Source organism: Microcaecilia unicolor, chromosome 8, assembly GCF_901765095.1.
Source record: "Microcaecilia unicolor chromosome 8, aMicUni1.1, whole genome shotgun sequence".
Classification (NCBI taxonomy): Eukaryota; Metazoa; Chordata; class Amphibia; order Gymnophiona; family Siphonopidae; genus Microcaecilia; species Microcaecilia unicolor.
The window spans coordinates 8260970-8283885 of NC_044038.1; the positions used below are offsets into that span (position 1 = coordinate 8260970).

The 22916-nt window shown below is 44.9% G+C and overlaps 1 protein-coding gene across 2 annotated transcripts in view; it reads right to left on the reverse strand.

Annotated features, from left to right (window-relative positions):
• The window catches only part of LLGL1 (LLGL scribble cell polarity complex component 1), a 110526-nt gene that overhangs the window by 66406 nt on the left and 21204 nt on the right, over positions 1 to 22916 (reverse strand). For both annotated transcript variants that reach the window (XM_030211773.1, XM_030211772.1), the window contains exon 2: positions 2185 to 2282. In XM_030211773.1, the coding sequence (XP_030067633.1) occupies positions 2185 to 2282 (98 nt within the window). The remainder of the gene's footprint in view (positions 1 to 2184; positions 2283 to 22916) is intronic.

Sequence of the window (22916 nt, forward strand, 5' to 3'; positions counted from 1 at the left end):
GGCGGGGCGGCCCTCGCAACCACGTCACTGAGGGACGAAGGGACGAAGAGGAGAGGTGTGCAACTCGGAACGGAGGCACGGAGGGGGTGTCTGCAACTCGGGAGGGAGGGATTACCCTGCTAGCGCCCGTTTCATTTTTGCCAGAAACGGGCATTTCTTACTAGTAATGTTATATTTCCAAACAAAAGCACACAAGAAAACACTGGCAGCTGTCTTCAGCATTTGAGACTAGCAGCCCAAGAAAAACTACATCCAAAATATTTGATCACACCTCTGCTCAAAAACTAGAGTCAAAACACTTCCAATAGCATAGAGAGATACTAAGCTAGAGACCCCATACAAGCGAAACGTTAGGGTCTGAAAGCCAATAGAAAGTAAACTTATACTGAGCAGATAATGGAGTTCATAGCCTCCTCCCCCCCCCCCCCCCCCCACTAACACCCCAGTTGCCACAATATGACTTAAGTTGGGGTGTGAGCAGAAGCGGTGCGTTCATGAGAAGTTATTTGCAATAAGTTGGAGATTAAAGTTCTCTTTATATAGATACTGTATATATTGGTACTGTTTCCCTTTCTTTTACAAGATACTCTGTATCAAAGTTGATATTTATATGAATGTGAAAAAACAAACACCGTTTAGTTCATAAGGCATTACATGTTTTCCTCTGCCAAAACAAATTGACAGAGTCCTTTCCTTCCTGCTCGCTGAGTTCCTCACAGTAATTTTTTTTTTTACTTTAATTTTTACTGACAAACTTAAAATTTGTACCAGACACTTACAGTGGTGGGAGGCTGGGCAGGTGGTTGGGAGGCGGGGATAGTGCTGGGCAGACTTATACAGTCTGTGCCAGAACTGGTGGTGGGAGGCGGGACTGGTGGTTGGGAGGTGGGGATAGTGCTGGGCAGACTTATACGGTCTGTGCCAGAACTGGTGGTGGGAGGCAGGGATAGTGCTGGGCAGACATACAGTCTGTGCCAGAACTGGTGGTGGGAGGCGGGACTGGTAGTTGGGAGGCGGGGATAGTGCTGGGCAGACTTATACGGTCTGTGCCAGAGCTGGTGGTTGGGAGGCGGAGATAGTGCTGGGCAGACTTATACGGTCTGTGCCAGAGCCGGTGGTGGGAGGCAGGGATAGTGCTGGGCAGACTTATATGGTCTGTGCCAGAGCTGGTGGTTGGGAGGCGGGGTTGGTGGTTGGGAGGCGGGGCTAGTGCTGGGCAGACATATACGGTCTGTGCTGGGGCTGGTGGTTGGGAGGCGGGACTAGTGCTGGGTAGACTTATACGGTCTGTACCGGGGCTGGTGGTTCGGCGGCGGGGATAGTTTTGGGCAGACTTATACGGTCTGTGCCAGAGCCGGTGGTGGGAGGCAGGGATAGTGCTGGGCAGACTTATACGGTCTGTGCCAGAGCCGGTGGTGGGAGGCAGGGATAGTGCTGGGCAGACTTATACGGTCTGTGCCCTGAAGAGGACAGCTACAAATAAAAAGTATCACATATGAATTTATCTTGTTGGGCAGACTGGATGGACCATGCATGTCTTTTTCTGCCGTCATCTACTATGTTACTAAGTGGCGTTCCGACCCTGACACCCGGGGCGTATCGTCGATGCCCCCCCCCCCCCCCCCCACGGATGCACGCCGCAGGTTACTTCCTGTTCTGGGGCAGACTCAGAGGCAGCAGTGAACACATGCGAATTGCGAACTCGGAGACAGGGCAACAGGCGCGCGCCACAGCACCCCCCCCAGCGGCGTGCACCCGGGGCGGACCGCCCCCACCTTGGTACGCCACTGATGTTACTATATATGTTGTTACTTACAAAGCCTTTTGTTCCCCCCTCCCCCCTCATCCACCCTCACTCCCATCCTCCTAATTTAGCCTGTTCTCAGCATACTGAATACCCTGCCTCTTGATTTGTTCAATTTGAGTAATTTCTCTAGCCTTAACTTGGGATTTTTCTGCAAAAGTTTACTCAACACTGAAGAATTATATATAAAGCCAGCACAATTTCTATTTAAAATGATGTTTTTATCAGTATATGAAATAAAAGCACACAGATTCCCAATCGTAGCCTAGATCCATGTACCACAAATCATGCCACAGCGATGAATCCACGGCTATTTACAAAATGTCTTACCTTTCACTATGAAGGAGTTTAGTGATAGCTAAGTCAATACAAAAGGATACATTTTGACCGCTCCCGATTTTGTGCCGATTGCCATGATTCGTAGTTTAGGGTCAAAGGCGAGGGAGCTGGGCTGGTTGGGAAATCCATGTTCTACCATCTGGAAAGAGGAAAACAGAAGAGTAATATTAAACAAAACAAAACAAAAAAAAAAAATCACACCAAGTCAAGCCTAAAATTCCATTCAAAAGGCAGTATATCAAGTGAACAGCACCCTTCTGGGCTTTCTATCCCATTATAAAACCATAAACTTATACTGCTTTGTCACCCTCTTATCAGCTATCCATCTCTCACCCACCCAGCTCTGTTTCTCACCTAGTCTACCCCTCCCCTCTTCCTGCCAGACTCAAAGCTTTTATGTTTCTCTTACATATTTGTTAACATTTCCTTATTTTCAATCTGAAGGAGGGTTACCTTTGAAAGCTAATAATATATTAAGTTAGTCCAATAAAAAAAAGGTATCATCTTTCTCCGTTTTGATTTATTTCTATGTATTGCCTTTAAAAAGTGGACTAACATGGCTAACACGCCACTTTGGATGTAAGTTTAAAACCAGGACTGGCCTAAAAGTCCCCCCCCCCCTCCCACTGGAATGGGTAACTTGGCAGCTCTGCAGTTCCCACTCCTTGGGCAAGAAGGGGCCAACCAGACCACTGACAGTTCTTAGTCTCCTAGAATAACAGAGGTCTGCTCAAAAACACTGAAGGCTCCACCCACTCCAGTCAGGTGCTGACAAACTACAATCCATTTTCTTAACCAGGAAGACGTCATACAACCCATAATCCAAAAAGGGTCACGAAGATAGCAAGGATCCAGGCAACTGTGAATGGAGACTCCTGGTGTAGGACAGCTGGACACCATGCAAAGATGCAGCGATAGACAAAAATAAATAAAAAAAAGTTTCCAATGCAGCACCTCAGCTCCATGGACCTTGCCAAGGAGGAATAGAATCTCACCAGTATGACTCCTAGCTGTCAGTCCTCAATCTCCGTTACTGTCATTTCCTTGGATGTGTGGGTTCCAAACTCTGCTCTGGTAAAACTGCTTTAGAGTCGGCCTGACTTGCTGTCATTATGCTCATTGGCAGCAGAGCCTGGTTCTCATTTTATATAGTGGTTCCCAATCCTGGTCCCGGAGGCACCCCAGCCAGTCATGTTTTCAGGATACCCACAATGAATATTTGTCAGAGATTTGCATGCTCTGCCTCCACTGCATGCAAATTCATGATTATTCATTGTGGGTATCCCGAAGACCTGACTGGCTGGAGTGCCTCCAGGACCAGGTTTGGAAACCACTGCTCTAAATGTATTCCACAAACATTCAAGAGTGCACACTGCAGGGATAGTCTTCAAGACACTACAATACAGTGGAGGAGTGGCCTAGTGGTTACAGCACCGGTCTTGAAATCCAGAGGTGGCCGGTTCAAATCCCACTGCTGCTCCTTGTGATCTTGGGCAAAGTCACTTAACCCTCCATTGCCTCAGGTACAAACTTAGATTGTGAGCTCTCCTGGGACAGAGAAATATCCAGAGTACCTGAATGTAACTCACCTTGAGCTACTACTGAAAAAGGTGTGAGCAAAATTTAAATAAATATATGGAATGTTGCTATTGTTGAAGATTCTACATGGAATGTTGCCAATTTTTGAGATTCTAGATGGAATGTTGCTGAGTGGAGGAGTGGCCTAGTGGTTAGAGCACAGGTCTTGCAATCCAGAGGTGGCCGGGTTCAAATCCCACTGCTGCTCCTTGTGATCTTGGGCAAGTCACTTAACCCTCCATTGCCTCAGGTACAAACTTAGATTGTGAGCCCTCCTGGGAGAGAGGAATATCCAGAGTACCTGAATGTAACTCACCTTGAGCTACTACTAAAAAAAAAAAAAAAAAAAAGTTGTGAGCAAAATGCAAATGCAAGATGTATATAAAACCTGGCTGGTTTTAAAGGTCAGCCTAAGCAGTTGCCTAGTGCTCTGCAGCACGTGCTCCCAGCCAGCAATATTTTTTTAGGGTGTAGGCCAGGACTGGAGGTCTCCCCAGGAAGCTGAATAAAATTTAGTTCATGCACACACACTGCACACTTCTTCCACACAAAAGCTTTAGGCCACACCATTTCTTGTGCTCTGAACCATAAAAGTCTTTATTGAAGACCTTAATAGAATGTGACAATAGCAGACAGTAACAATGCAGAGTCTTTAGAAAAAAAAAAAAAAGTATTTAGAACTTTCTTTATATACAGTGCTCCACTGCCTTTATTAGGTGAGGCTTTGTGGAGTCCTACTTTAAAACATCTCTGGTTGTTATAGAAACTGAACTTAAGATTTTTTTTTTTTTTTTTTTAAGTTGGAGCAGACTTGCAGTTAGTTCTGCAGCACCCAAGGCAGGTGCTGAGCCTTTATGGCTACCCTTCCATTTCCTAGCCTTTCAAATAGAGCTGGAACTTGAGTGCTCAACTAGTAAAAGAAATATATAGAATGGCACAACCTCCTCCTTTGGTCTGGAGCTTGGAGTGAAGTGGGTTCCCTGATGCCTACTTCGCTGGATACAGAGCAGAAGCCTAGGTGACACTTCTGCTTAACTGTACAGCTAGGATTCCTTCTGTAGCTTCAGGGGCTGCTGGGCAAGCAAGTACTGCTACTTAGATAGCTAAGCATTAATTATTTCATCCAGACCCAAGGCTGGAGTGCTCTAAGCTCGATAGAGTCAGAGCTTGGTAGGCTAAAAACCAGCAGACCTTAAAGCTAGGCTATTCCCGTTATATTTTTAGAATTTCCCAACTACTAAAACATTTCTAAAGCGCTACTAGGGTTACGCAGCGCTGTACAATTTAACATGGAAGGACAGTCCCTCCTCAAGAAGCTTACAGTCTAAAAGACAGGTGTAAATCTAGAGACAAGTATACAATCTAAAAGACAAGTATAGAGTCGATCTGATAGGGCATACCATATTTCTCGAAAGGTTAGGTGCCGAAAGCAGCAATGAAGAGGTGAGTTTTAAGCAGAGATTTGAAGATGGGTAGGGAGGGGGCTTGGCAAAGATTGTTCCAGGCATAGGGTGAGGCAAGGCAGAATGAGCGGAGCCTGGAGTTGGCAGTGGTGGAGAAGGGTACAGAAAGGAGGGATTTGTCCTGTGAGCGGAGGTTACGGGTGGGAACATAGGGGGAGATGAGGGTAGAGAGGTAGTGAGGAGCCGCAGACCGGGTGCATTTGTAGGTAAGGAGGATGTGGTTGAATTTCCCTCCTAAAGTTTACTCCTCACTCCCATCTATTCTTACGGGTTGTTCAGCAGACTACACACTCCCTTGGTTAACCAATGTCACCATCAACTGTAGTGAGCTTAAAATACCATTGGAAGAGACTAAGAAATTTAGACACAAAGCCTGTGCAAAAATCTACAGGTTTTACATAGATAAATCAGGTTTGGAATTTTGTTTTTTCCCCACGGGTAGTTTGTACCCCTGCAGATCCTCCTTCCCCCCCCCCCCCCCCCAAAAAAAAAAAGTACGCTACAGGAGGAAGCTGTATTCACCACAACATTGCTCTGGTTCAAGCCAGTGTTTAATCTGGTCATGGCAGGAATTCCAGCTCTACAACTTGTGTCTGCAGAGTGGAGAGGAACCACTTCACACCTCGAAGCCTTCCATACTGGTGACTAAATTTCATTAATACAGAACACACCTCAGACCCTACCAAATCCAAAATTCCAAATCCTCTCAGGACAAGATGAGTTACATTCAGTACATCAGAGCACTTCCCCGTTCCTGGAGGGCTCAGAATCTAAGTTTGTAACCGAGATGGAGGAGGAGGGGTAAGGAGACTTTCCAAGACCACACGTGGCAATGTGATTATTTTTATTTATTGCATTTGTATCCCACATTTTCCCACCTATTTGCAGGCTCAATGTGGATTACACAGCCCTGTTATGGCATTTTGCCATTCCAGGATATCAGATACAATTGGTGAGGCAAAAGATTAGGTATGGGAAGGAAGATTTGAGCAAATAGGTATAGAAAGATGCCTTTCGGACCTGGGGTGGTATTACCGAGGTGGCATAGTTAAGTTAGGAGTTCTCTTTGTAGGCCTTGTTGAAGAGATACATCTTCAGAGATTTACGAAAGTTAAATATGTTGTCGATTGTTTTCAGGTCAGTTGGTAGTGCATTCCACAGCTGCGTGCTTGTGTAAGATAAGGTGGTCGCATGTATTAGCTTGTATTTTAGTCCTTTACAGCTGGGGAAATGTAGATTAAGAAATTTGCGAGAAGATCTTTTGGCATTTCTGGGAGGCAGGTCTACGAGGTTTTGCATGTAGGTTGGGGCGTCACCATGGATGATTTTGTGTACAATCGTGCAGATCTTGAACGCGGTACACTTGGCTTCCCTGTTATCAGCCCGGTGTTCTTATCCATTAGGCCACTCCTTAGGCCATTTAGATGTCATTCCTTAAAAATATTCTTAACCATAATCACGCCCCTTTCGTGCCTGTAAATGATCACACAAGACGGCTGAGATCCACTCCTGATCTTTCATTTTCACAGCTGAAAGGTGGTGGTTTCAGCACCAGATAATGGTCAAATTTGCGCACACATTCTCAGATCAGTGTTAACCCTGAACACATGCTGAAGTCATATTTATAAGGGTATCGGGTGCCCTAGGCAAACCTTAGACCCCAGCCCCCCCCCCCCTTCAAAAAATGTCAGTCATGTTCAGCCCAAAAATATTCCTTACATATATCTGTGGATCAATAGTAGGCAGTGATGTAAGGTTTCATTTTTTTCTTTTCCTCTTGATTTAAGAAATGGCTAATTAAGTTCTCCATTTGATTTTATACTGCTTTTGTTACAACTCATGTACCTGTATTATACTGTCCTTATGTAGCTCCCCCCCAGGGGTGTGCTAGTAAATTTTTAACAACAGGCTCTCTCTCAGGGCATAGCTGGCCCTGAAATTTGGTGGGGGGGGGGGGGGGGAATACATGTCTCTCTCTCTCTCCCCTCCCTTGTGCAGGCACACTAGGCATACCTTTGCCGAGCCCCACCAGCCAATAAATAGACTGCCACGATAGTAACATAGTAGATGATGGCAGAAAAAGACCTGCACGGTCCATCCAGTCTGCCCAACAAGATGAACTCGTGTGTATATGGTCTGTGCCGGAGCTGGTGGTTGGGGGGGGGGGGGGGGGGGCTGGTGGTTGGGAGGCGGGGCTGGTGATTGGAAGGCGGGGATAGTGCTGGGCAGACATACAGTCTGTGCCCTGAAGAGCACAGGTACAAATCAAAGTAGGGTATACACAAAAAGTAGCACATACGAGTTTATCTTGTTGGGCAGACTGGATGGACCATGCAGGTCTTTTTCTTCCGTCATTTACTATATACCTTACCTTGATTTGTACCTGTCTTTTTCAGGGCACAGACCTAAGTCTGCCCAGCACTAGCCCCTCCTCCCAACCACCGGCTCTGGCACAGACTGTATAAGTCTGCCCACCACTATCTTCTCCTCCCAACCACCAACCCCTCTTCCCCCCCACCGTTCTCTGCTGCTTGTTTCTGGCTCTAAGCAGCATGATGGAACCTTCTTGCGCTTGCATGAAAAGTCCCAGCCTGATACTCAAGAGTCAGAAACAAGGAGCAGCAGCAGTCTATTTACTTGGCTAGTGGGACCAGCATCACTGCCAGCAAAGTAAAAGAGAATTCAGGAGACGGCCCAAGCCCACATTTGGGAGTCAGTTGTTAAAGTAGCCATGGGGAAGCCTACTTTAACTACCGGCTCCCAAAATTCTTAAAAACTTAACAAATGGCTCTCGCGAGCCCATGAGAGCCCGCTCCAGCACACCACTGCTCCCCCCCCCCCAACAATTAAAAACATTTTGTAACCACTAGAATTTTACTTAGAATACATGGGTACATTAAATTTGAACCTTCAGCCTTATAAACATTGTTCTAGGTATACATAAGGGCATTTACCAAGGGTCAGGTCATTTGCCCTGATAAAGGGGATATTCTGAAAACTGCTTCACCTCCATAGGATTTAAAAAAAAAAAAAAAAAGGTTTTTTAGTTTTGTGGCAGTCAAAATTGTGCTTTTACTGCAGCTGCTATTTCCCGTCTCCCAAAAGCTGCTGCCATAGGTGACCTAGTATATATATATATATATATTTTTTTTTTTTTTTGGGGGGGGGGGGGGGGGGTAATTAACCACCTTTTCATAATCTCTTCATAAGAGATTCACCCAAGGTGGTGTACAGTAGATGTAGTTAAATAAAAAAAAAAATTAAAAAAAATAAAAACTTAATAGTAAAGTGACCAACCTTGGGTGAATCTCTTCATAAAAGGCGGTTAATAAATCCCAATAATATTCTTACTATCCTTCTAAAACAGGAACCCTGTTTAGAAAGCACGGATCCACGGAATCTTAGCGGAGATTGGGTGGCGACGTCTGTAACTGGGAAGCAAAACCGGTGCTGGGCAGACTTCTACGGTCTGTGCCCCGAGAATGGAAACGACAAATCAAACTATTATAAAAAGTATCACATACCGTGTAAAATGAGTTTTATCTTGTTGGGCAGAGTGGATGGACCCTTCAGGTCTTTATCTGCCATCACAGACTATGTTACTATGTAATAACTAAACGAATCCAATAAATGAGGTAAACTTAAAACAGCATAGTGAAACCTAGGAGGACTACCATGAAAAACGGTATCAAACTACACACAACAGCACTGAATTCAAAACAGTGTCAGCATAATAGCAGCAAAACACCTAATAACCATGCATTAGAACATTCAAACAAACAGGGATGCTAGTGTTTTTCTACAACACAGCTTACCACGTAGCCGAGGGACCAAGTACAGATATAAAGATGGGGCTAAGAAGGGTGGTACAGTCCAGTGGCGTTCCTAGGGGGGCTGACACCCGGGACGGATCGCCGGTGCAGCACGACCCCCCCCCCCCTCCGGCAAAAGGACACCCCCCCCGGGTGCACGCGCGCCTGTCCTCCGTTCGTTCCATGCTTCCTCTCTGCCCCGGAACAGGAAGTAACCTGTTCTGGGGCAAAGAAGAAGCATGGAACGAACGGAGGACAGGCGTGCACCCGGGGCGGACCGCACCCACCGCCCCCCCCCCTAGGAATGCCACTGGTACAGTCAAGTTGGGATAAATAGATGAGTGGCTAAACTCAAGTTCTATGTACATAAAAAGGAACTATTGAGTGTAGGTGTGGAGTGGGTGGAGAGACAATTACCGTAGATATTAAAGGCTTGGGAGAAGAGCCAGGTTTTTACCTGCTTCCTGGAGTACAGGTAGTCTCGAGTTATACGTAGCCCCTCTAAGAGTAAGTTCCAGAGCATGGGGGCTACTCCTGAAGCTTGCTGGTGGATATCACATTGTACAATTTCTTTTAATGAGGGGAGACATAGTGATGATCCTTGAGAGGACCTCAGAAGTCTTAACTGTGTAGAGGGCTAACTTTATTTTAAAGTACTCTGGCCCATTTTGTCGGAAGTCCTTGAAAATCAAACAGTTTTCAAAGTTTAGCCCTGTAAAGTACTGGTAGCCAGTGTAGTTCTGCTGCAAGGGAACAATTTACAGTTGCATTTGTAAGCAGTGCAAGGACAGCCTGGCCCTGATGGCCAAGTGCCACCACTGCGGCTTAAGACCTTCTGTGCTGTAGACCGGTTAGTGCCAGGGATAAAAAAGGGCTACGTTTACAAAATATGACTGCATTGACTCCACAGCCCCCCCCCCCCTCCACGGAGGTATAAAAGCAGGAACCCCACCCGCATCCAAGGTAGTTGTGAAGGTTTCTACCAACATAGTCCAAATGCCGATTCTGATTTAGCTGAAAGAGGCCAAACATTACAGCCAGCTCTTTGCAATAGTGAAAAACAGCATGACGGATTCCACAGAAATGCCAAGTCTTTAGAACTGAATGTAAGCAGCTGGATATTGTGCTGAAACACAAGATGAGAGACCACAAGTACTGTTATATTCCAGGGCTGTAGTGTCAGTGTTGTAAGCGGGGTGATGACATTTTATATGGAAGACAAAAAAAAACAAAACAAAACTGATCTCTATCCCTTTCAGGTGCCTGAAACACAACCTTCTCCAGCTGGCCTAGGGCCACAGCAATCATGTCACAGGGGCTGGGCTATACTCTTAGGGATGTGTACTGCAGGGTCCCCCCCCCCCCCCCCCAAGCAAATAGTGCCATCTACCCCAGGTATAATTATCTGCTGGCAGCTCAGGAGAGAAAAGTTCATTCTAACACTAAGCTACCCAAAAGATCAGTGCCACCTTATTCAATGGCTCAGGGGAGAAGGAACATGTTCTGAAAACCAATTGCCTGCACAAAGCTGGCAAACAAGGCACGGAGGAACGAACTGACCACAAATAATCCACGAGGAAGATTTCAGCATGCTGAGGCTTTGCTAACAAGGAACCCGATTCTTGTAATTTAGACTAAGTACATCATCAACAGCAACCATGCCTCTGCCCAAACACACTAGGGTGTACTGTGGAAGTTGGGACTACAGTAGACCCTGTAAAACACAGGACCATTCCCCTCCTCCCCCACCCAATCTCACAGAAGTGGCACATCCATTTACTGCCATGGAAGGAACAGCTGTAACACCCAAAGATGCTTTTGCCCCATTCCCTACCATAGACCTCTTGCCAGGATGCGTTACAAAAACATCAGACTGCTTAGGGAGGGAAGGGTAGCACAATTTTCCATTGGCCGGTGATTTGATATACTGCTTAATATATTAAGTTTTAAGGCGATTTATAATGAACAAAAATAAAACATTGGAGTGGAGGAGTGGCCTAGTGGTTAGTGCAGTGGAACATTGAACGTTGCTACTATTTGAGATTCTACATTCTACTACTGAGAATCTTATACTAGAATACGTGTTTAGGATGAGGGGTGGGGAAAATACCGCGTTTGCCCTGTGATGAGTTCTCCAAATGTCAATTAAAGAGTCAATGTCATGGAAAACATGTCAAGATTTAGTGTTTCTAAAGGGGGGGGGGGGAACGTCCTACCCATGGTAGGGTTAAGGACCAAATTAAAATCAGCATCTAACACGCATTAAGTCTCCAACTAAATCAGCTAATTTTAGAAAGAAATCTGGACTGTCCATGTTAGGAGCATAAATATTAAATTGATAGGACATCCGTTTAAATTTAATCCACCTTCCTATTGTGGCCACAGCCTGAGACATTATAAGAACAAGAACAATGAGTGGCCATACTGGGTCAGACCAATGGTCCATCTAGCCCAGTATCCTGTTTTCCAAACAGTGGCCAAGCCAGGTCACAAGTACCTGGCAGAAACCCAATTAGCAGCAACATTCTAGAACCCCAAAGAGTAACAAGATTCCGGAATCCCCAAGAATAGAAAGATTCCGTGTAGAACCCCAAAGAGTAGCAACATTCCTTGCTACCAATCCTGAGGCAAGTAGTTGCTTCCCCATGTTTGTCTCAATAGCAGACTATGGACTTTTCCCCCCAGAAATTTGACACCAACTTCAGAGAATATTCTTTAGTGCACTGAAATCAAGTCTTTTTGTACTTTTCAGCATGCCAATTTTAATGTCCTAACAGAACTCAGATTAATCTGATTTCTTATTTTCCAGTTTCTCCCACTCTTATTATTGGGCAGCACAAAACGTTGACTTCTGAAAAGGTGACGTTTAGTCACACCTGTTAACCTTCTCTTTCATTGATGGTTATGTCAGGTCTTTTTAATGTAGCTACACCATTTTTTTTTTTTTTTTTTTACCAATTGCTGGTGAAAAACGTACAGCGAGACCATTTAGTTTGTAATTTGACTAATTCTAGTTGGGACAGGTTAAGTTTCTTGAAAGAAAATGAAGTCCGGTGAATCTTTGGACATACGAGTGTGAGGATTCCCCCCCCCCCCCCCCTTAACAGGTTATTAAAGCCTTTTACATTAAGGGAGATGGAATTTACTACTACTAATTTCTAAAGCGCTACTAGACGTACGCAGCGCTGTACACTTGAACATGAAGAGACAGTCCCTGCTCGAGAGAGCTTACAATCTAATTAGGACAGACAAACAGGACAAATAAGAGATAGGGAATATTAAAGTGAGGATAAAATAAGGGTTCGGAGTTAAAAGCAGCATCAAAAATGGGGCTTTTAGCTTAAGATTTGAAGACGGCCAGAGATGGAGCTTGACGTACCGGCTCAGGAAGTCTATTCCAGGCATATGGTGCAGCAAGATAAAAGGAATGGAGTCTGGATTTAGCAGTGGAGGAGAAGGGTGCAGATAAGAGAGATTTACCCAGTGAACAGAGTTCCCGGGGAGGAATGAGAGTGGAGAGGTACTGAGGAGTTGCAGCAGAGTGAATGCACTTATAGGTCAGTAAGAGGAGTTTGAACTGTATGCGGAAACGGATAGGAAGCCAGTGAAGTGACTTGAGGAGAGGGCTAATAAGAGCATGACGACACTGGCGGAATATTAGTCGTGCAACAGAATTTTGAACAGATTGAAGAGGAGAGAGATGGCTAAGTGGGAGACCCTACTTATTTGCAGAGTTGCAGTAAACTATGGGGCCCTTTTACTAAGCCACGTAAGAATCTACAAAACACCCACCGCGCACCAATTTGGAGTTACCACCTGGCTACCATGTGGCTTTTGTGGCAATTTTATCTATGGCATGCATCCAATACGTGTGTCCGAAAAATAATTTTTATTTTTTTCTGGCACGCATCCGTTATGTGCACTAAGTGGCATTTGGTGCATGCACGTAGGTCATTACCGCCCAATTAACATGAGACCTTACCGCTAAGTAAATGGCTGGCGGTAAGTTCTCAGACCCAAAATGGACGCACGCCAATTTTTAATTTTGCCGCACCTCCATTTTCGGCAAAAATAAAAAAGGCATGTTTTTGGAAGGCGTGCTGAAAAATGGATCTGCGCGTGCCCAAAACACATCTACAATACTGCAGGCCATTTTTCAGCACACCTTAGTAAAAAAAAAAAAAGGACCCCTATATTAGTCAGAATGATAGAAGTAACAAGTGAATATGAAGTGGAAATTGAGTGTATAAAACTGACGACACGTGTGCAGGCAAACAGATCATGATTTAAAAAAAAAAAAAAAAAAACCACATTCAACAATGGTCAGAAAACACAAAACAGTGGAATACCAAATGATCACAAATGTATCACCACAAACTCCAGTAAAGCAGAAAATACTGTGCAAAGTTGTTAAAATACATCAATTATAAATCATAAGCTGGTAGTATTTAAAGTTTGCTAACATCTCAGCATTAATACATATTACTAGTAGCATTAGCAAAGCTAAAAGTACTCCGTACACAACATCTCAGTTACCAGGAGGGAACGCTAACCAAGTTCAGATATAGTGCGTATTACGGTTAAAGTAAAGAATCAAGTCATTCCTTTGCAAGCAATTGCATGAGGGTATTTTAGGAAATAAGCGTTATATTACCAAAATATACCACATCAATAGTGTTGGAGATGTGCTCAAGGAACATTGCTAGCGCACCGGATCAGTAAAGTCTTGTGATCAGTTTAGCGTCGCCTGCGTTTCACCTGGCTTAGCCACTGTTTGGCAACAGGATACTGGGCTAGATGGACCATTGGTCTGACCCAATATGGCTACTGATTATCCACTCCTACCCTACCATCTCTCTGACCTCATGTGCAACTTTCTTCAAATCAGTCACCTTACCTTCTAACTCTTCCTACTTTCTTACCCATCTATATGTTGCAACTTTGCCTTACCCCTCACTACCAATTATAATGTTCTGTTACGTATTGTGTTGTCATTGCAAGTAGTATACCATGCCATATTTTGTACTGTTACTTGAATATTTTTACTGCTGTAATTGCCTATTTCTCATGTTTGATCTATTCTTACTGTACACCGCCTTGAGTGAATTTCTTCAAAAATGCGGTAAAAACCTAAATCAATAAATAGTCTTATGTACCGGGTAAAACAACCCAAACCTTGCACAGAGTTCCTTTAATTTTGGGCAGTAAGCCAGAAATTGCTTTGACCTTCGCTTGTTCGAGTCCAGGAGGAATTGAACAGTATCGCCTTCCATTTGTATCAGGGCCTGTAATCGTGCTCCTAGCATTATATCAATCACATGGTTATAGTGAAGCACACGGAGAACAGTGGGTCGTGGGTGTGTATCACGAGGGTCCTCTGCGACAGTACTCTGCGAGTGTGTTCTATTTCAAAGACATTGTCAAAGTGAAGATCAAGTAGTTTTGAAATCAAAGCCTCCAAGTATTGGAACCTTCAATGCTCTCCAGGATGCCCAAGCTTCCGATGATGTTCCTTCGCAAACGATTAGCCTTCAAGTTCTTCCCAGGTTGGTGATGCATCTGGCTTGCCATTGTAAAAAATTTTATGTTTTCTTCTGCCACATTTTGTCCAGCGGTTTTTACTGTTGATGCCTTTTAAATATCACAGATGCCTTCTTTGGCATCTGGCATGTCTTTTAGACTTCTTAATTCCTCCAATATGGCTGATGGAGGTCGTCTCATCAGCCTTGCCATTCAAATATTTTTTTTTAGACGATGTTGGCTCAATGCTATGCTATTTCTCTATTATACCAGATACCATATTAATTGGCAATATGTCAAAATTAATTTTGATGTTCAGTTGGCAAAAGTGATGTAGATGGATGCCTTTATTGCTAGGAGTCTGTGGGAGCTTGGTACCTAAGCTGCCATTCACACATGATGCTCAGCAATGCCCCCAACACAATCAAGTCAATCCTTTAAGGAAAAAAAGATTTAAGAACCCCCCACAAAATCACTAAAAGCACACTCAAAACCCCCCAAGTTTTCAGGATCTTGAAAAATCTGGACTAGATGAACCACTAATAGTGGTCAAAGAATTCCATACAGATGATCCCACAGGCTCTATTTCTTGTAGATATATTTGTTCTAGCTTCCCTCCCTAAAATCACCGACCAGACTAAGTTGAGAAGATTGCAAAAAAAAAAAAAAAAAAAAAAAAACCATATCAACTTAATTTTGCTACAGCCAAATGAAAAGCTTTAGCTTTTTAAATAGCACAATGCAGCAGGTGTACCACTGCAACAGCCACCACCAAGACCAACGTTGGTGAGGCCCCACCTGGAGTATTGTGTTCAGTTTTGGAGGCCGTATCTTGCAAAGGAAGTTAAAAAAATGGAAGCGGTGCAAAGAAAAGCTACGAGGATGGTATGGGATTTACGTTCCAAGACGTATGAAGAGAGGCTTGCTGACCTGAACATGTACACCCTGGAGGAAAGGAGGAACAGGGGTGATATGATACAGACGTTCAAATATTTGAAAGGTATTAATCCGCAAACGAATCTTTTCCGGAGATGGGAAGGCGGTAGAACGAGAGGACATGAAATGAGATTGAAGGGGGGCAGACTCAGGAAAGATATCAGGAAGTATTTTTTCACGGAGAGGGTGGTGGACGCTTGGAATGCCCTCCCGCGGGAGGTGGTGGAGATGAAAACGGTAACGGAGTTCAAACATGCGTGGGATATGCATAGAGGAATCCTGTGCAGAAGGAATGGATCCTCAGAAGCTTAGCTGAAATTGGGTGGCGGAGCAGTTGGGGGGAAGAGGGGGTGGTGGTTGGGAGGCGAGGATAGGGGAGGGCAGACTTATACGGTCTGTACCAGAGCCGGTGATGGGAGGCGGGAAATACTGCTGGGCAGACTTATACGGTCTGTGCCCTGAAAAGGACAGGTACAAATTCAAGGTAAGGTATACACATATGAGTTTGTCTTGGGCAGACTGGATGGACCATGCAGGTCTTTTTCTATCTACTATGTTACTATGTTAGAATTTAATGACTACAGACCACTACCATTAGTCATGTGAGGGTACTTCCCTAGCCCCCAACCATGCAAAATCATGCCCCCCTCCCCCAAGTGCACCAACTTGGTATCTGCTTTTATGTTCTGCTAACAGATGTTCGAAGTTTGCATATCTATCCAAGCCCTCTGACAAGTAGCATAAATATGTCCTTTACTATAAAACCAGAACCAGCAGGGAAGAAATCCTGCTAGCAACTCACTTCTATCCCCCCCTACCCCCAATGTGTGGGGAATTCAAGAAACTCAATTGTCTTGGGTGCTATAACTTCTGAGGGGTGGGGGGGGGGGGGGAATAAAACCTCTTCCACTACAATAGCTTCAGTCACATCAACCACTCAAAGCCTTTGGAACTGTGTTGCATGAGAATACAACACATAATAAGAGCCAGAAGACACCCTTGATTGTATAAGTTTTTGGCAGGCCCGTCCCGTTTACAGCTACTCAGCTCCTCTTTACTGCCTAGCAGAGTTCTCTGCTGTGCTTCTGCCTAATTCCTGCTCCATCTATGCTCCTGCCCAGGGAAGGTCCTGACACACTATGCAAAGAATTTTGTATGTTTGAGAATGGCTGACGCTCCAGGTTAAAAAAAAAAAAAAAAAAAAAAAAACACTGATTGGAGAGCACGACTCTACACAGCCGTGTTTCGGCCTAAAGGGCCTGCATCAGGAGTCTCTTTGAAGCTTTTCTGATCTCAAGAATAAACCCGAACTCTTTTACACTTTCGAGTTCATTCTCGAGATCAGAAAAGCTTCAAAGAGACTCCTGATGCAGGCCCTTTAGGCCGGAGTCGTGCTCACCAAAGTGTGTTTTTTGTTTTTTTTTTACCTGGAGCGTCATCCATTTTTTAGTCCACTTCGCCGTTTGTTCTACTGTTTATATCTCTGCAGAATTTTGTTTCTTCTGTTTTTTGCATCGTATGCTTGAGAATGCCTACCTGTGGGCAATATCAAACATATAAAAGGCAAGTGACCGTACTCACTTGCAAATGCGCAGTAGAGACTTCCCTCTCTGTCCCGCTCCCGCGTCAAGACGTGATGACGGGGCGAGGGGGCGGGACAGAGAGGGAAACCGCGTGGAAGGGGAGGGAGGGAACCGCTGACGTCGCTACCGCTCCCCCCCCCAAGGTAGCCGCTACCCCCCCCCCCCCCGGAGTCGCCACCACCCCCCCTTCACCCGGCCCGGGCCCTCTCTTCGTTATTCAACTTACAGCAGCGCCGAAACAGCAGCAAGCAGCTCAGCTTCAGCTCCCGTCAGCCTTCCTTCCCTGCCTGTGCCCCGCCCTCGCCGACGTGACGTCACACGAGGGCGAGGCACAGGCAGTGAAGGAAGGCCAACGGGAGCTGCAGCTTGCTGCTGTTTTGGCGCTGCTGTAAGTTGAATAACGAAGAGAGGGCCCGGGCCGGGTGAAGGGGGGGAGGGGACATGGGAGGTCTCAGAAGGAGGGGGGCCTTGGAGCTGGGAGGGCTGGACTGAAGGGGGCCTTCCAGCTGGCTGGGAAGAAGGCACCCCTTACAATTGTGAGGGAGAGCAGGGGGCCTTGGAACTGGGAGGGAGGGAAGGGGGCCTTGGGAGCTGGGGGGGAGGGCCTGGGGCCTTGGGACTGGGAGGGAGGGCGGGCAGGGGGCCTTGCAGCTGGGAAGGGGGGAGGACTGGAGCCTTGGAGCTGGGATGGAGGGACAGAGGGGGCCTTGCAGCTGGCAGGGAAGGAGGATGGCAGGGGGCCTTGCAGCTGCAACGGGAGGGGGGCCTTGGGAAAAAAAACATTCCAATACGCGCCCGTTTTAACGGGCTTAACGGCTAGTAACTAAATATTTCACAGGATGAGACCAAATTTGACATGAAGGAATTTTTATTTATTTTTTTTTTTAATGGACCAAACTGCACCAGGGATTCCAGAGAAACACCTCCCCCCCCCCCCCCCCAAAAAAAAAAAGGGCCCCAATGCATTTCTATGGGAGCCATTCCAGCTTCTGCACTATAGAAAGGGACACGTGAACAGCAGTTAAACATTACACTTTTCAGCCTATCACAAACACAAGGTTTGGAAAGAATTATATTCCTGATGGGCTGCCTTTTAGTGAAAAAAAAAAAAAAGGTATGTTGTATTTTCTTTGTTAATTGTACTAGGGATTAATCATATTGGTTGTGTAATACCCACTAATACCTACTGCCATGCCTGTGGGACAGTAGCACCCTGTAGCTGTAAAATCTATTCTTTGAAATCTTGGGACATAATGGGATTATCTATTGCAATACTTTTGTTTAGCAATTGCTACATACACAAGAGAAATTGTATACTTTTCAGTGAGTCATTTCCTCCAAGACTTGTCCATTACAGTAACTGTTCTTTTCCCTCCCCCCCCCCCCCAACCAGCTCAGTTTCCTTCAAGTAGGAAAAGCCCCCATCACAGGGATTCTCCAAATCATTCACCTGTCTTATTTCAAATTACAAACTGTCTGGGGTGGGAAACTAAAGAGACTGCCCTGCTTTTTTTTAGTTCTTCCATGTAGAGACAATCAATAGAAATAATCAATAGAAATAAAACAAAACATGGAAAAGAAAATAAGATGGATACCTTTTTTATTGGACATAATACATTTCTTGATTAGCTTTCGAAGGTTGCCCTTCTTCGTTAGATCGGAAATAAGCAAATGTTGGTAGATGACAGTATATATGAGTGAAACATCAAAGCATTTCAGTGACAGTCTAACAGGGTGGGGATTCAGTGAAAGTCTAACAGGACTGTCACTGAAATGCTTTGATGTTTCACTCATATATACTGTCATCTACCAACATTTGCTTATTTCCGATCTGACGAAGGGCAACCTTCGAAAGCTAATCAAAGAATGTATTAAGTTATGTCCAATAAAAAAGGTATCTTATTTTCTTTTCCATGTTTTATTTTGTTTCTATTGATTTCCTTTAAAAGTGGACTAACACGGCTACCACACCTGTCTATGTAGAGACAATGAAATTCAAATTAAAATTTTTTTCTTCATTTCTTAAATGTTTGACAAAATGTTTTTAAAATCCTTAGCAGAACTGGAAGAAGCCACTTGGCTACATAGATGTGTGGGGGGATGTACATGACAAAGAGGCAGAGCATGCTACCCATTCATGTTTTGTGGAGATCCTGAAAACCTGATGGACTAGGTGTGCCTCAAAGACAGGCCCTGTTATATAGCATATATTTGCAAGGGAGTGTACGTAAAGGCAGAGTCACCCCCTGCGCAGGTAAACTCATAAGATACTAATGGAGGAACAGCCTAATGATAGGACAATGGACTGAACCATGGAGCCAGGCAGGAGCATCACAAGTGGCAAACGTATGCAGTGTGTGACCCCCCACCCCCATCATCAGCATGGGAAACCCATTAGACAGGATGCAATTCTATTGTCCCGGGTTCCCCTGAACTCTGTGCGGCTGCACTGGCCACACAGCCATGGCCCTGGAGCCAGGTTCAAATCCCACTGTAGCTCCTTGTGATCTTCAGCAAAATACTTAAACCTTCCAGTATCTGAATGTGTAAAAATGAATGAAAGGCATGAAATATGTACAAGTCAAGGACTATATTACGGTAGAAAATCTAGCATCATATCAGTGTTAGTTCAATGTTCTAATGGTGTATTATTAGTATGTCTCAGGTATTTGAATGCCAATGCTGTTAAATGTGTTATTTTTGATACTGTTTCACAGCAGTTCTATTAGGTTTCAATTTAGGGAAAGGGAAATGGGACTTGTATACTGCCTTTCTGTGGTTTTTGCAACTACATTCAAAGCGGTTTACATATATTCAGGTACTTATTTTGTACCAGGAGAAATGGAGGGTTAAGTGACTTGCCCAGAGTCACAAGGAGCAGCAGTGGGAATTGAACTCAGTTCCCCAGGATCAAAGTCCACTGCACTAACCACTAGGCTACTCCTCCACTCATTCCACCAATAAGAGCCAACCTCATCAGTGATGTCACAATGGCTTGATTGCCTGATACTTGGCTCACTTCTGATATTGTGATGTCATAAGGGAAAGGGGGAAAGGGAAATGGGACTTGATATACCGCCTTTCTGAGGTTTTTGCAACTACATTCAAAGCGGTTTACATATTTATTTATTTATTGCATTTGTATCCCACCTTTTCCCACCTATTTGCAGGCTCAAAGTCGCTTACATAGTTTTGTAACACAATTATTCTTGGATGTCAGGTACAATTATTGTAGTACAGAGGTTAGTTAAGGGAGACTAAGAGAGTAGAAGGGAGGCGTTTATTAGGTATAGTGAACAGTAGGTTTTCAGCAATGGATTAGTAAGGTTCTAGGTTTTCATTGTATGCTTTGTTGAAGAGATATGTCTTGAGGGATTTACGAAAGGTAGTTTTGTTGATTGTTTTCAGGTTTCTAGGTAATGCGTTCCACAACTTTGTGCCCAAGTACGAGGTGGTGGTATCATGCATCAGCTTGTATTTTAGTCCTTTGCAGCTGGGGAAGTGAAGGTCGAGAAATTTTCTGGATGATTTTGTGGTATATTCAAGGTACTTATTTTGTACCAGGGGCAATGGAGAGTCAAGTGACTTGCCCAGAGTCACAAGGAGCTGCAGTGGGAATCGAACTCAGTCCAGGATCAAAGTCCACTGCACTAACCACTAGGCTACTCCTCCACTAGCAACATTCCATGTAGAAGCCTGCCCTTGCAGATCAGCAATGTGGCCGCGTAGGCTTCTGTTTCTGCGAGTCTGACGTCCTGCACGTACGTGCAGGACGTCAGACTCACAGAAACAGAAGCCTGCGCGGCTGCGTTGCTGATCTGCAAGGGCAGGCTTCTACATGGAATAGCAACATTAAAATTCCATGTAAAATCTGAAATAGTAGCAACATTCCGTGTAGAATCTCAAATAGGGAAAGGGAACTGGGACTTGATATACCACCTTTCTGAGGTTTTTGCAACTACACTCAAAAGCGGTTTACATATTATATACAGGTCCTTATTTTGTACCCGGGGCAATGGTGGATTAAGTGACTTGCCCAGAGTCATAAGGAGCTGCAGTGGGAATAGAACCCAGTTCCCCAGGATCAAAGTCCACTGCACTAACCACTAGGCTACTCCTCCACTCATTCCACCAATAAGAGCCAACCTCATCAGTGATGTCACAATGGCTTGATTGCCCGATACTTGGCTCACTTCTGATATTATGATGTCATAAGGGAAAGGGGGACATGGGACTTGATATACTGCCTTTCTGAGGTTTTTGCAACTACATTCAAAGCGGTTTACATATATTCAGGTACTTATTTTGTATCAGGGGCAATGGAGGGTTAAGTGACTTGCCCATAAGTACATAAGTACATAAGTAGTGCCATACTGGGAAAGACCAAAGGTCCATCTAGCCCAGCATCCTGTCACCGACAGTGGCCAATCCAGGTCAAGGGCACCTGGCATGCTCCCCAAACGTAAAAACATTCCAGACAAGTTATACCTAAAAATGCGGAACTTTTCCAAGTCCATTTAATAGCGGTCTATGGACTTGTCCTTTAGGAATCTATCTAACCCCTTTTTAAACTCCGTCAAGCTAACCGCCCGTACCACGTTCTCCGGCAACGAATTCCAGAGTCTAATTACACGTTGGGTGAAGAAAAATTTTCTCCGATTCGTTTTAAATTTACCACACTGTAGCTTCAACTCATGCCCTCTAGTCCTAGTATTTTTGGATAGCGTGAACAGTCGCTTCACATCCACCCGATCCATTCCACTCATTATTTTATACACTTCTATCATATCTCCCCTCAGCCGTCTCTTCTCCAAGCTGAAAAGCCCTAGCCTTCTCAGCCTCTCTTCATAGGAAAGTCGTCCCATCCCCACTATCATTTTCGTCGCCCTTCGCTGTACCTTTTCCAATTCTACTATATCTTTTTGAGATACGGAGACCAGTACTGAACACAATACTCCAGGTGCGGTCGCACCATGGAGCGATACAACGGCATTATAACATCCGCACACCTGGACTCCATACCCTTCCTAATAACACCCAACATTCTATTCGCTTTCCTAGCCGCAGCAGCACACTGAGCAGAAGGTTTCAGCGTATCATCGACGACGACACCCAGATCCCTTTCTTGATCCGTAACTCCTAACGCGGAACCTTGCAAGACGTAGCTATAATTCGGGTTCCTCTTACCCACATGCATCACTTTGCACTTGTCAACATTGAACTTCATCTGCCACTTGCACGCCCATTCTCCCAGTCTCGCAAGGTCCTCCTGTAATCGTTCACATTCCTCCTGCGACTTGACGACCCTGAATAATTTTGTGTCATCGGCGAATTTAATTACCTCACTAGTTATTCCCATCTCTAGGTCATTTATAAATACATTAAAAAGCAACGGACCCAGCACAGACCCCTGCGGGACCCCACTAACTACCCTCCTCCACTGAGAATACTGGCCACGCAATCCTACTCTCTGCTTCCTATCTTTCAACCAGTTCTTAATCCATAATAATACCCTACCTCCGATTCCATGACTCTGCAATTTCTTCAGGAGTCTTTCGTGCGGCACTTTGTCAAACGACTTCTGAAAATCCAGATATACAATATCAACCGGCTCCCCATTGTCCACATGTTTGCTTACCCCCTCAAAAAAATGCATTAGATTGGTGAGGCAAGACTTCCCTTCACTAAATCCGTGCTGACTTTGTCTCATCAGTCCATGTTTTTGTATATGCTCTGCAATTTTATTCTTAATAGCCTCCACCATCTTGCCCGGCACCGACGTCAGACTCACCGGTCTATAATTTCCCGGATCTCCTCTGGAACCCTTCTTAAAAATCGGAGTAACAAGGAGCTGCAGTGGGAATCGAACTCAGGATCAAAG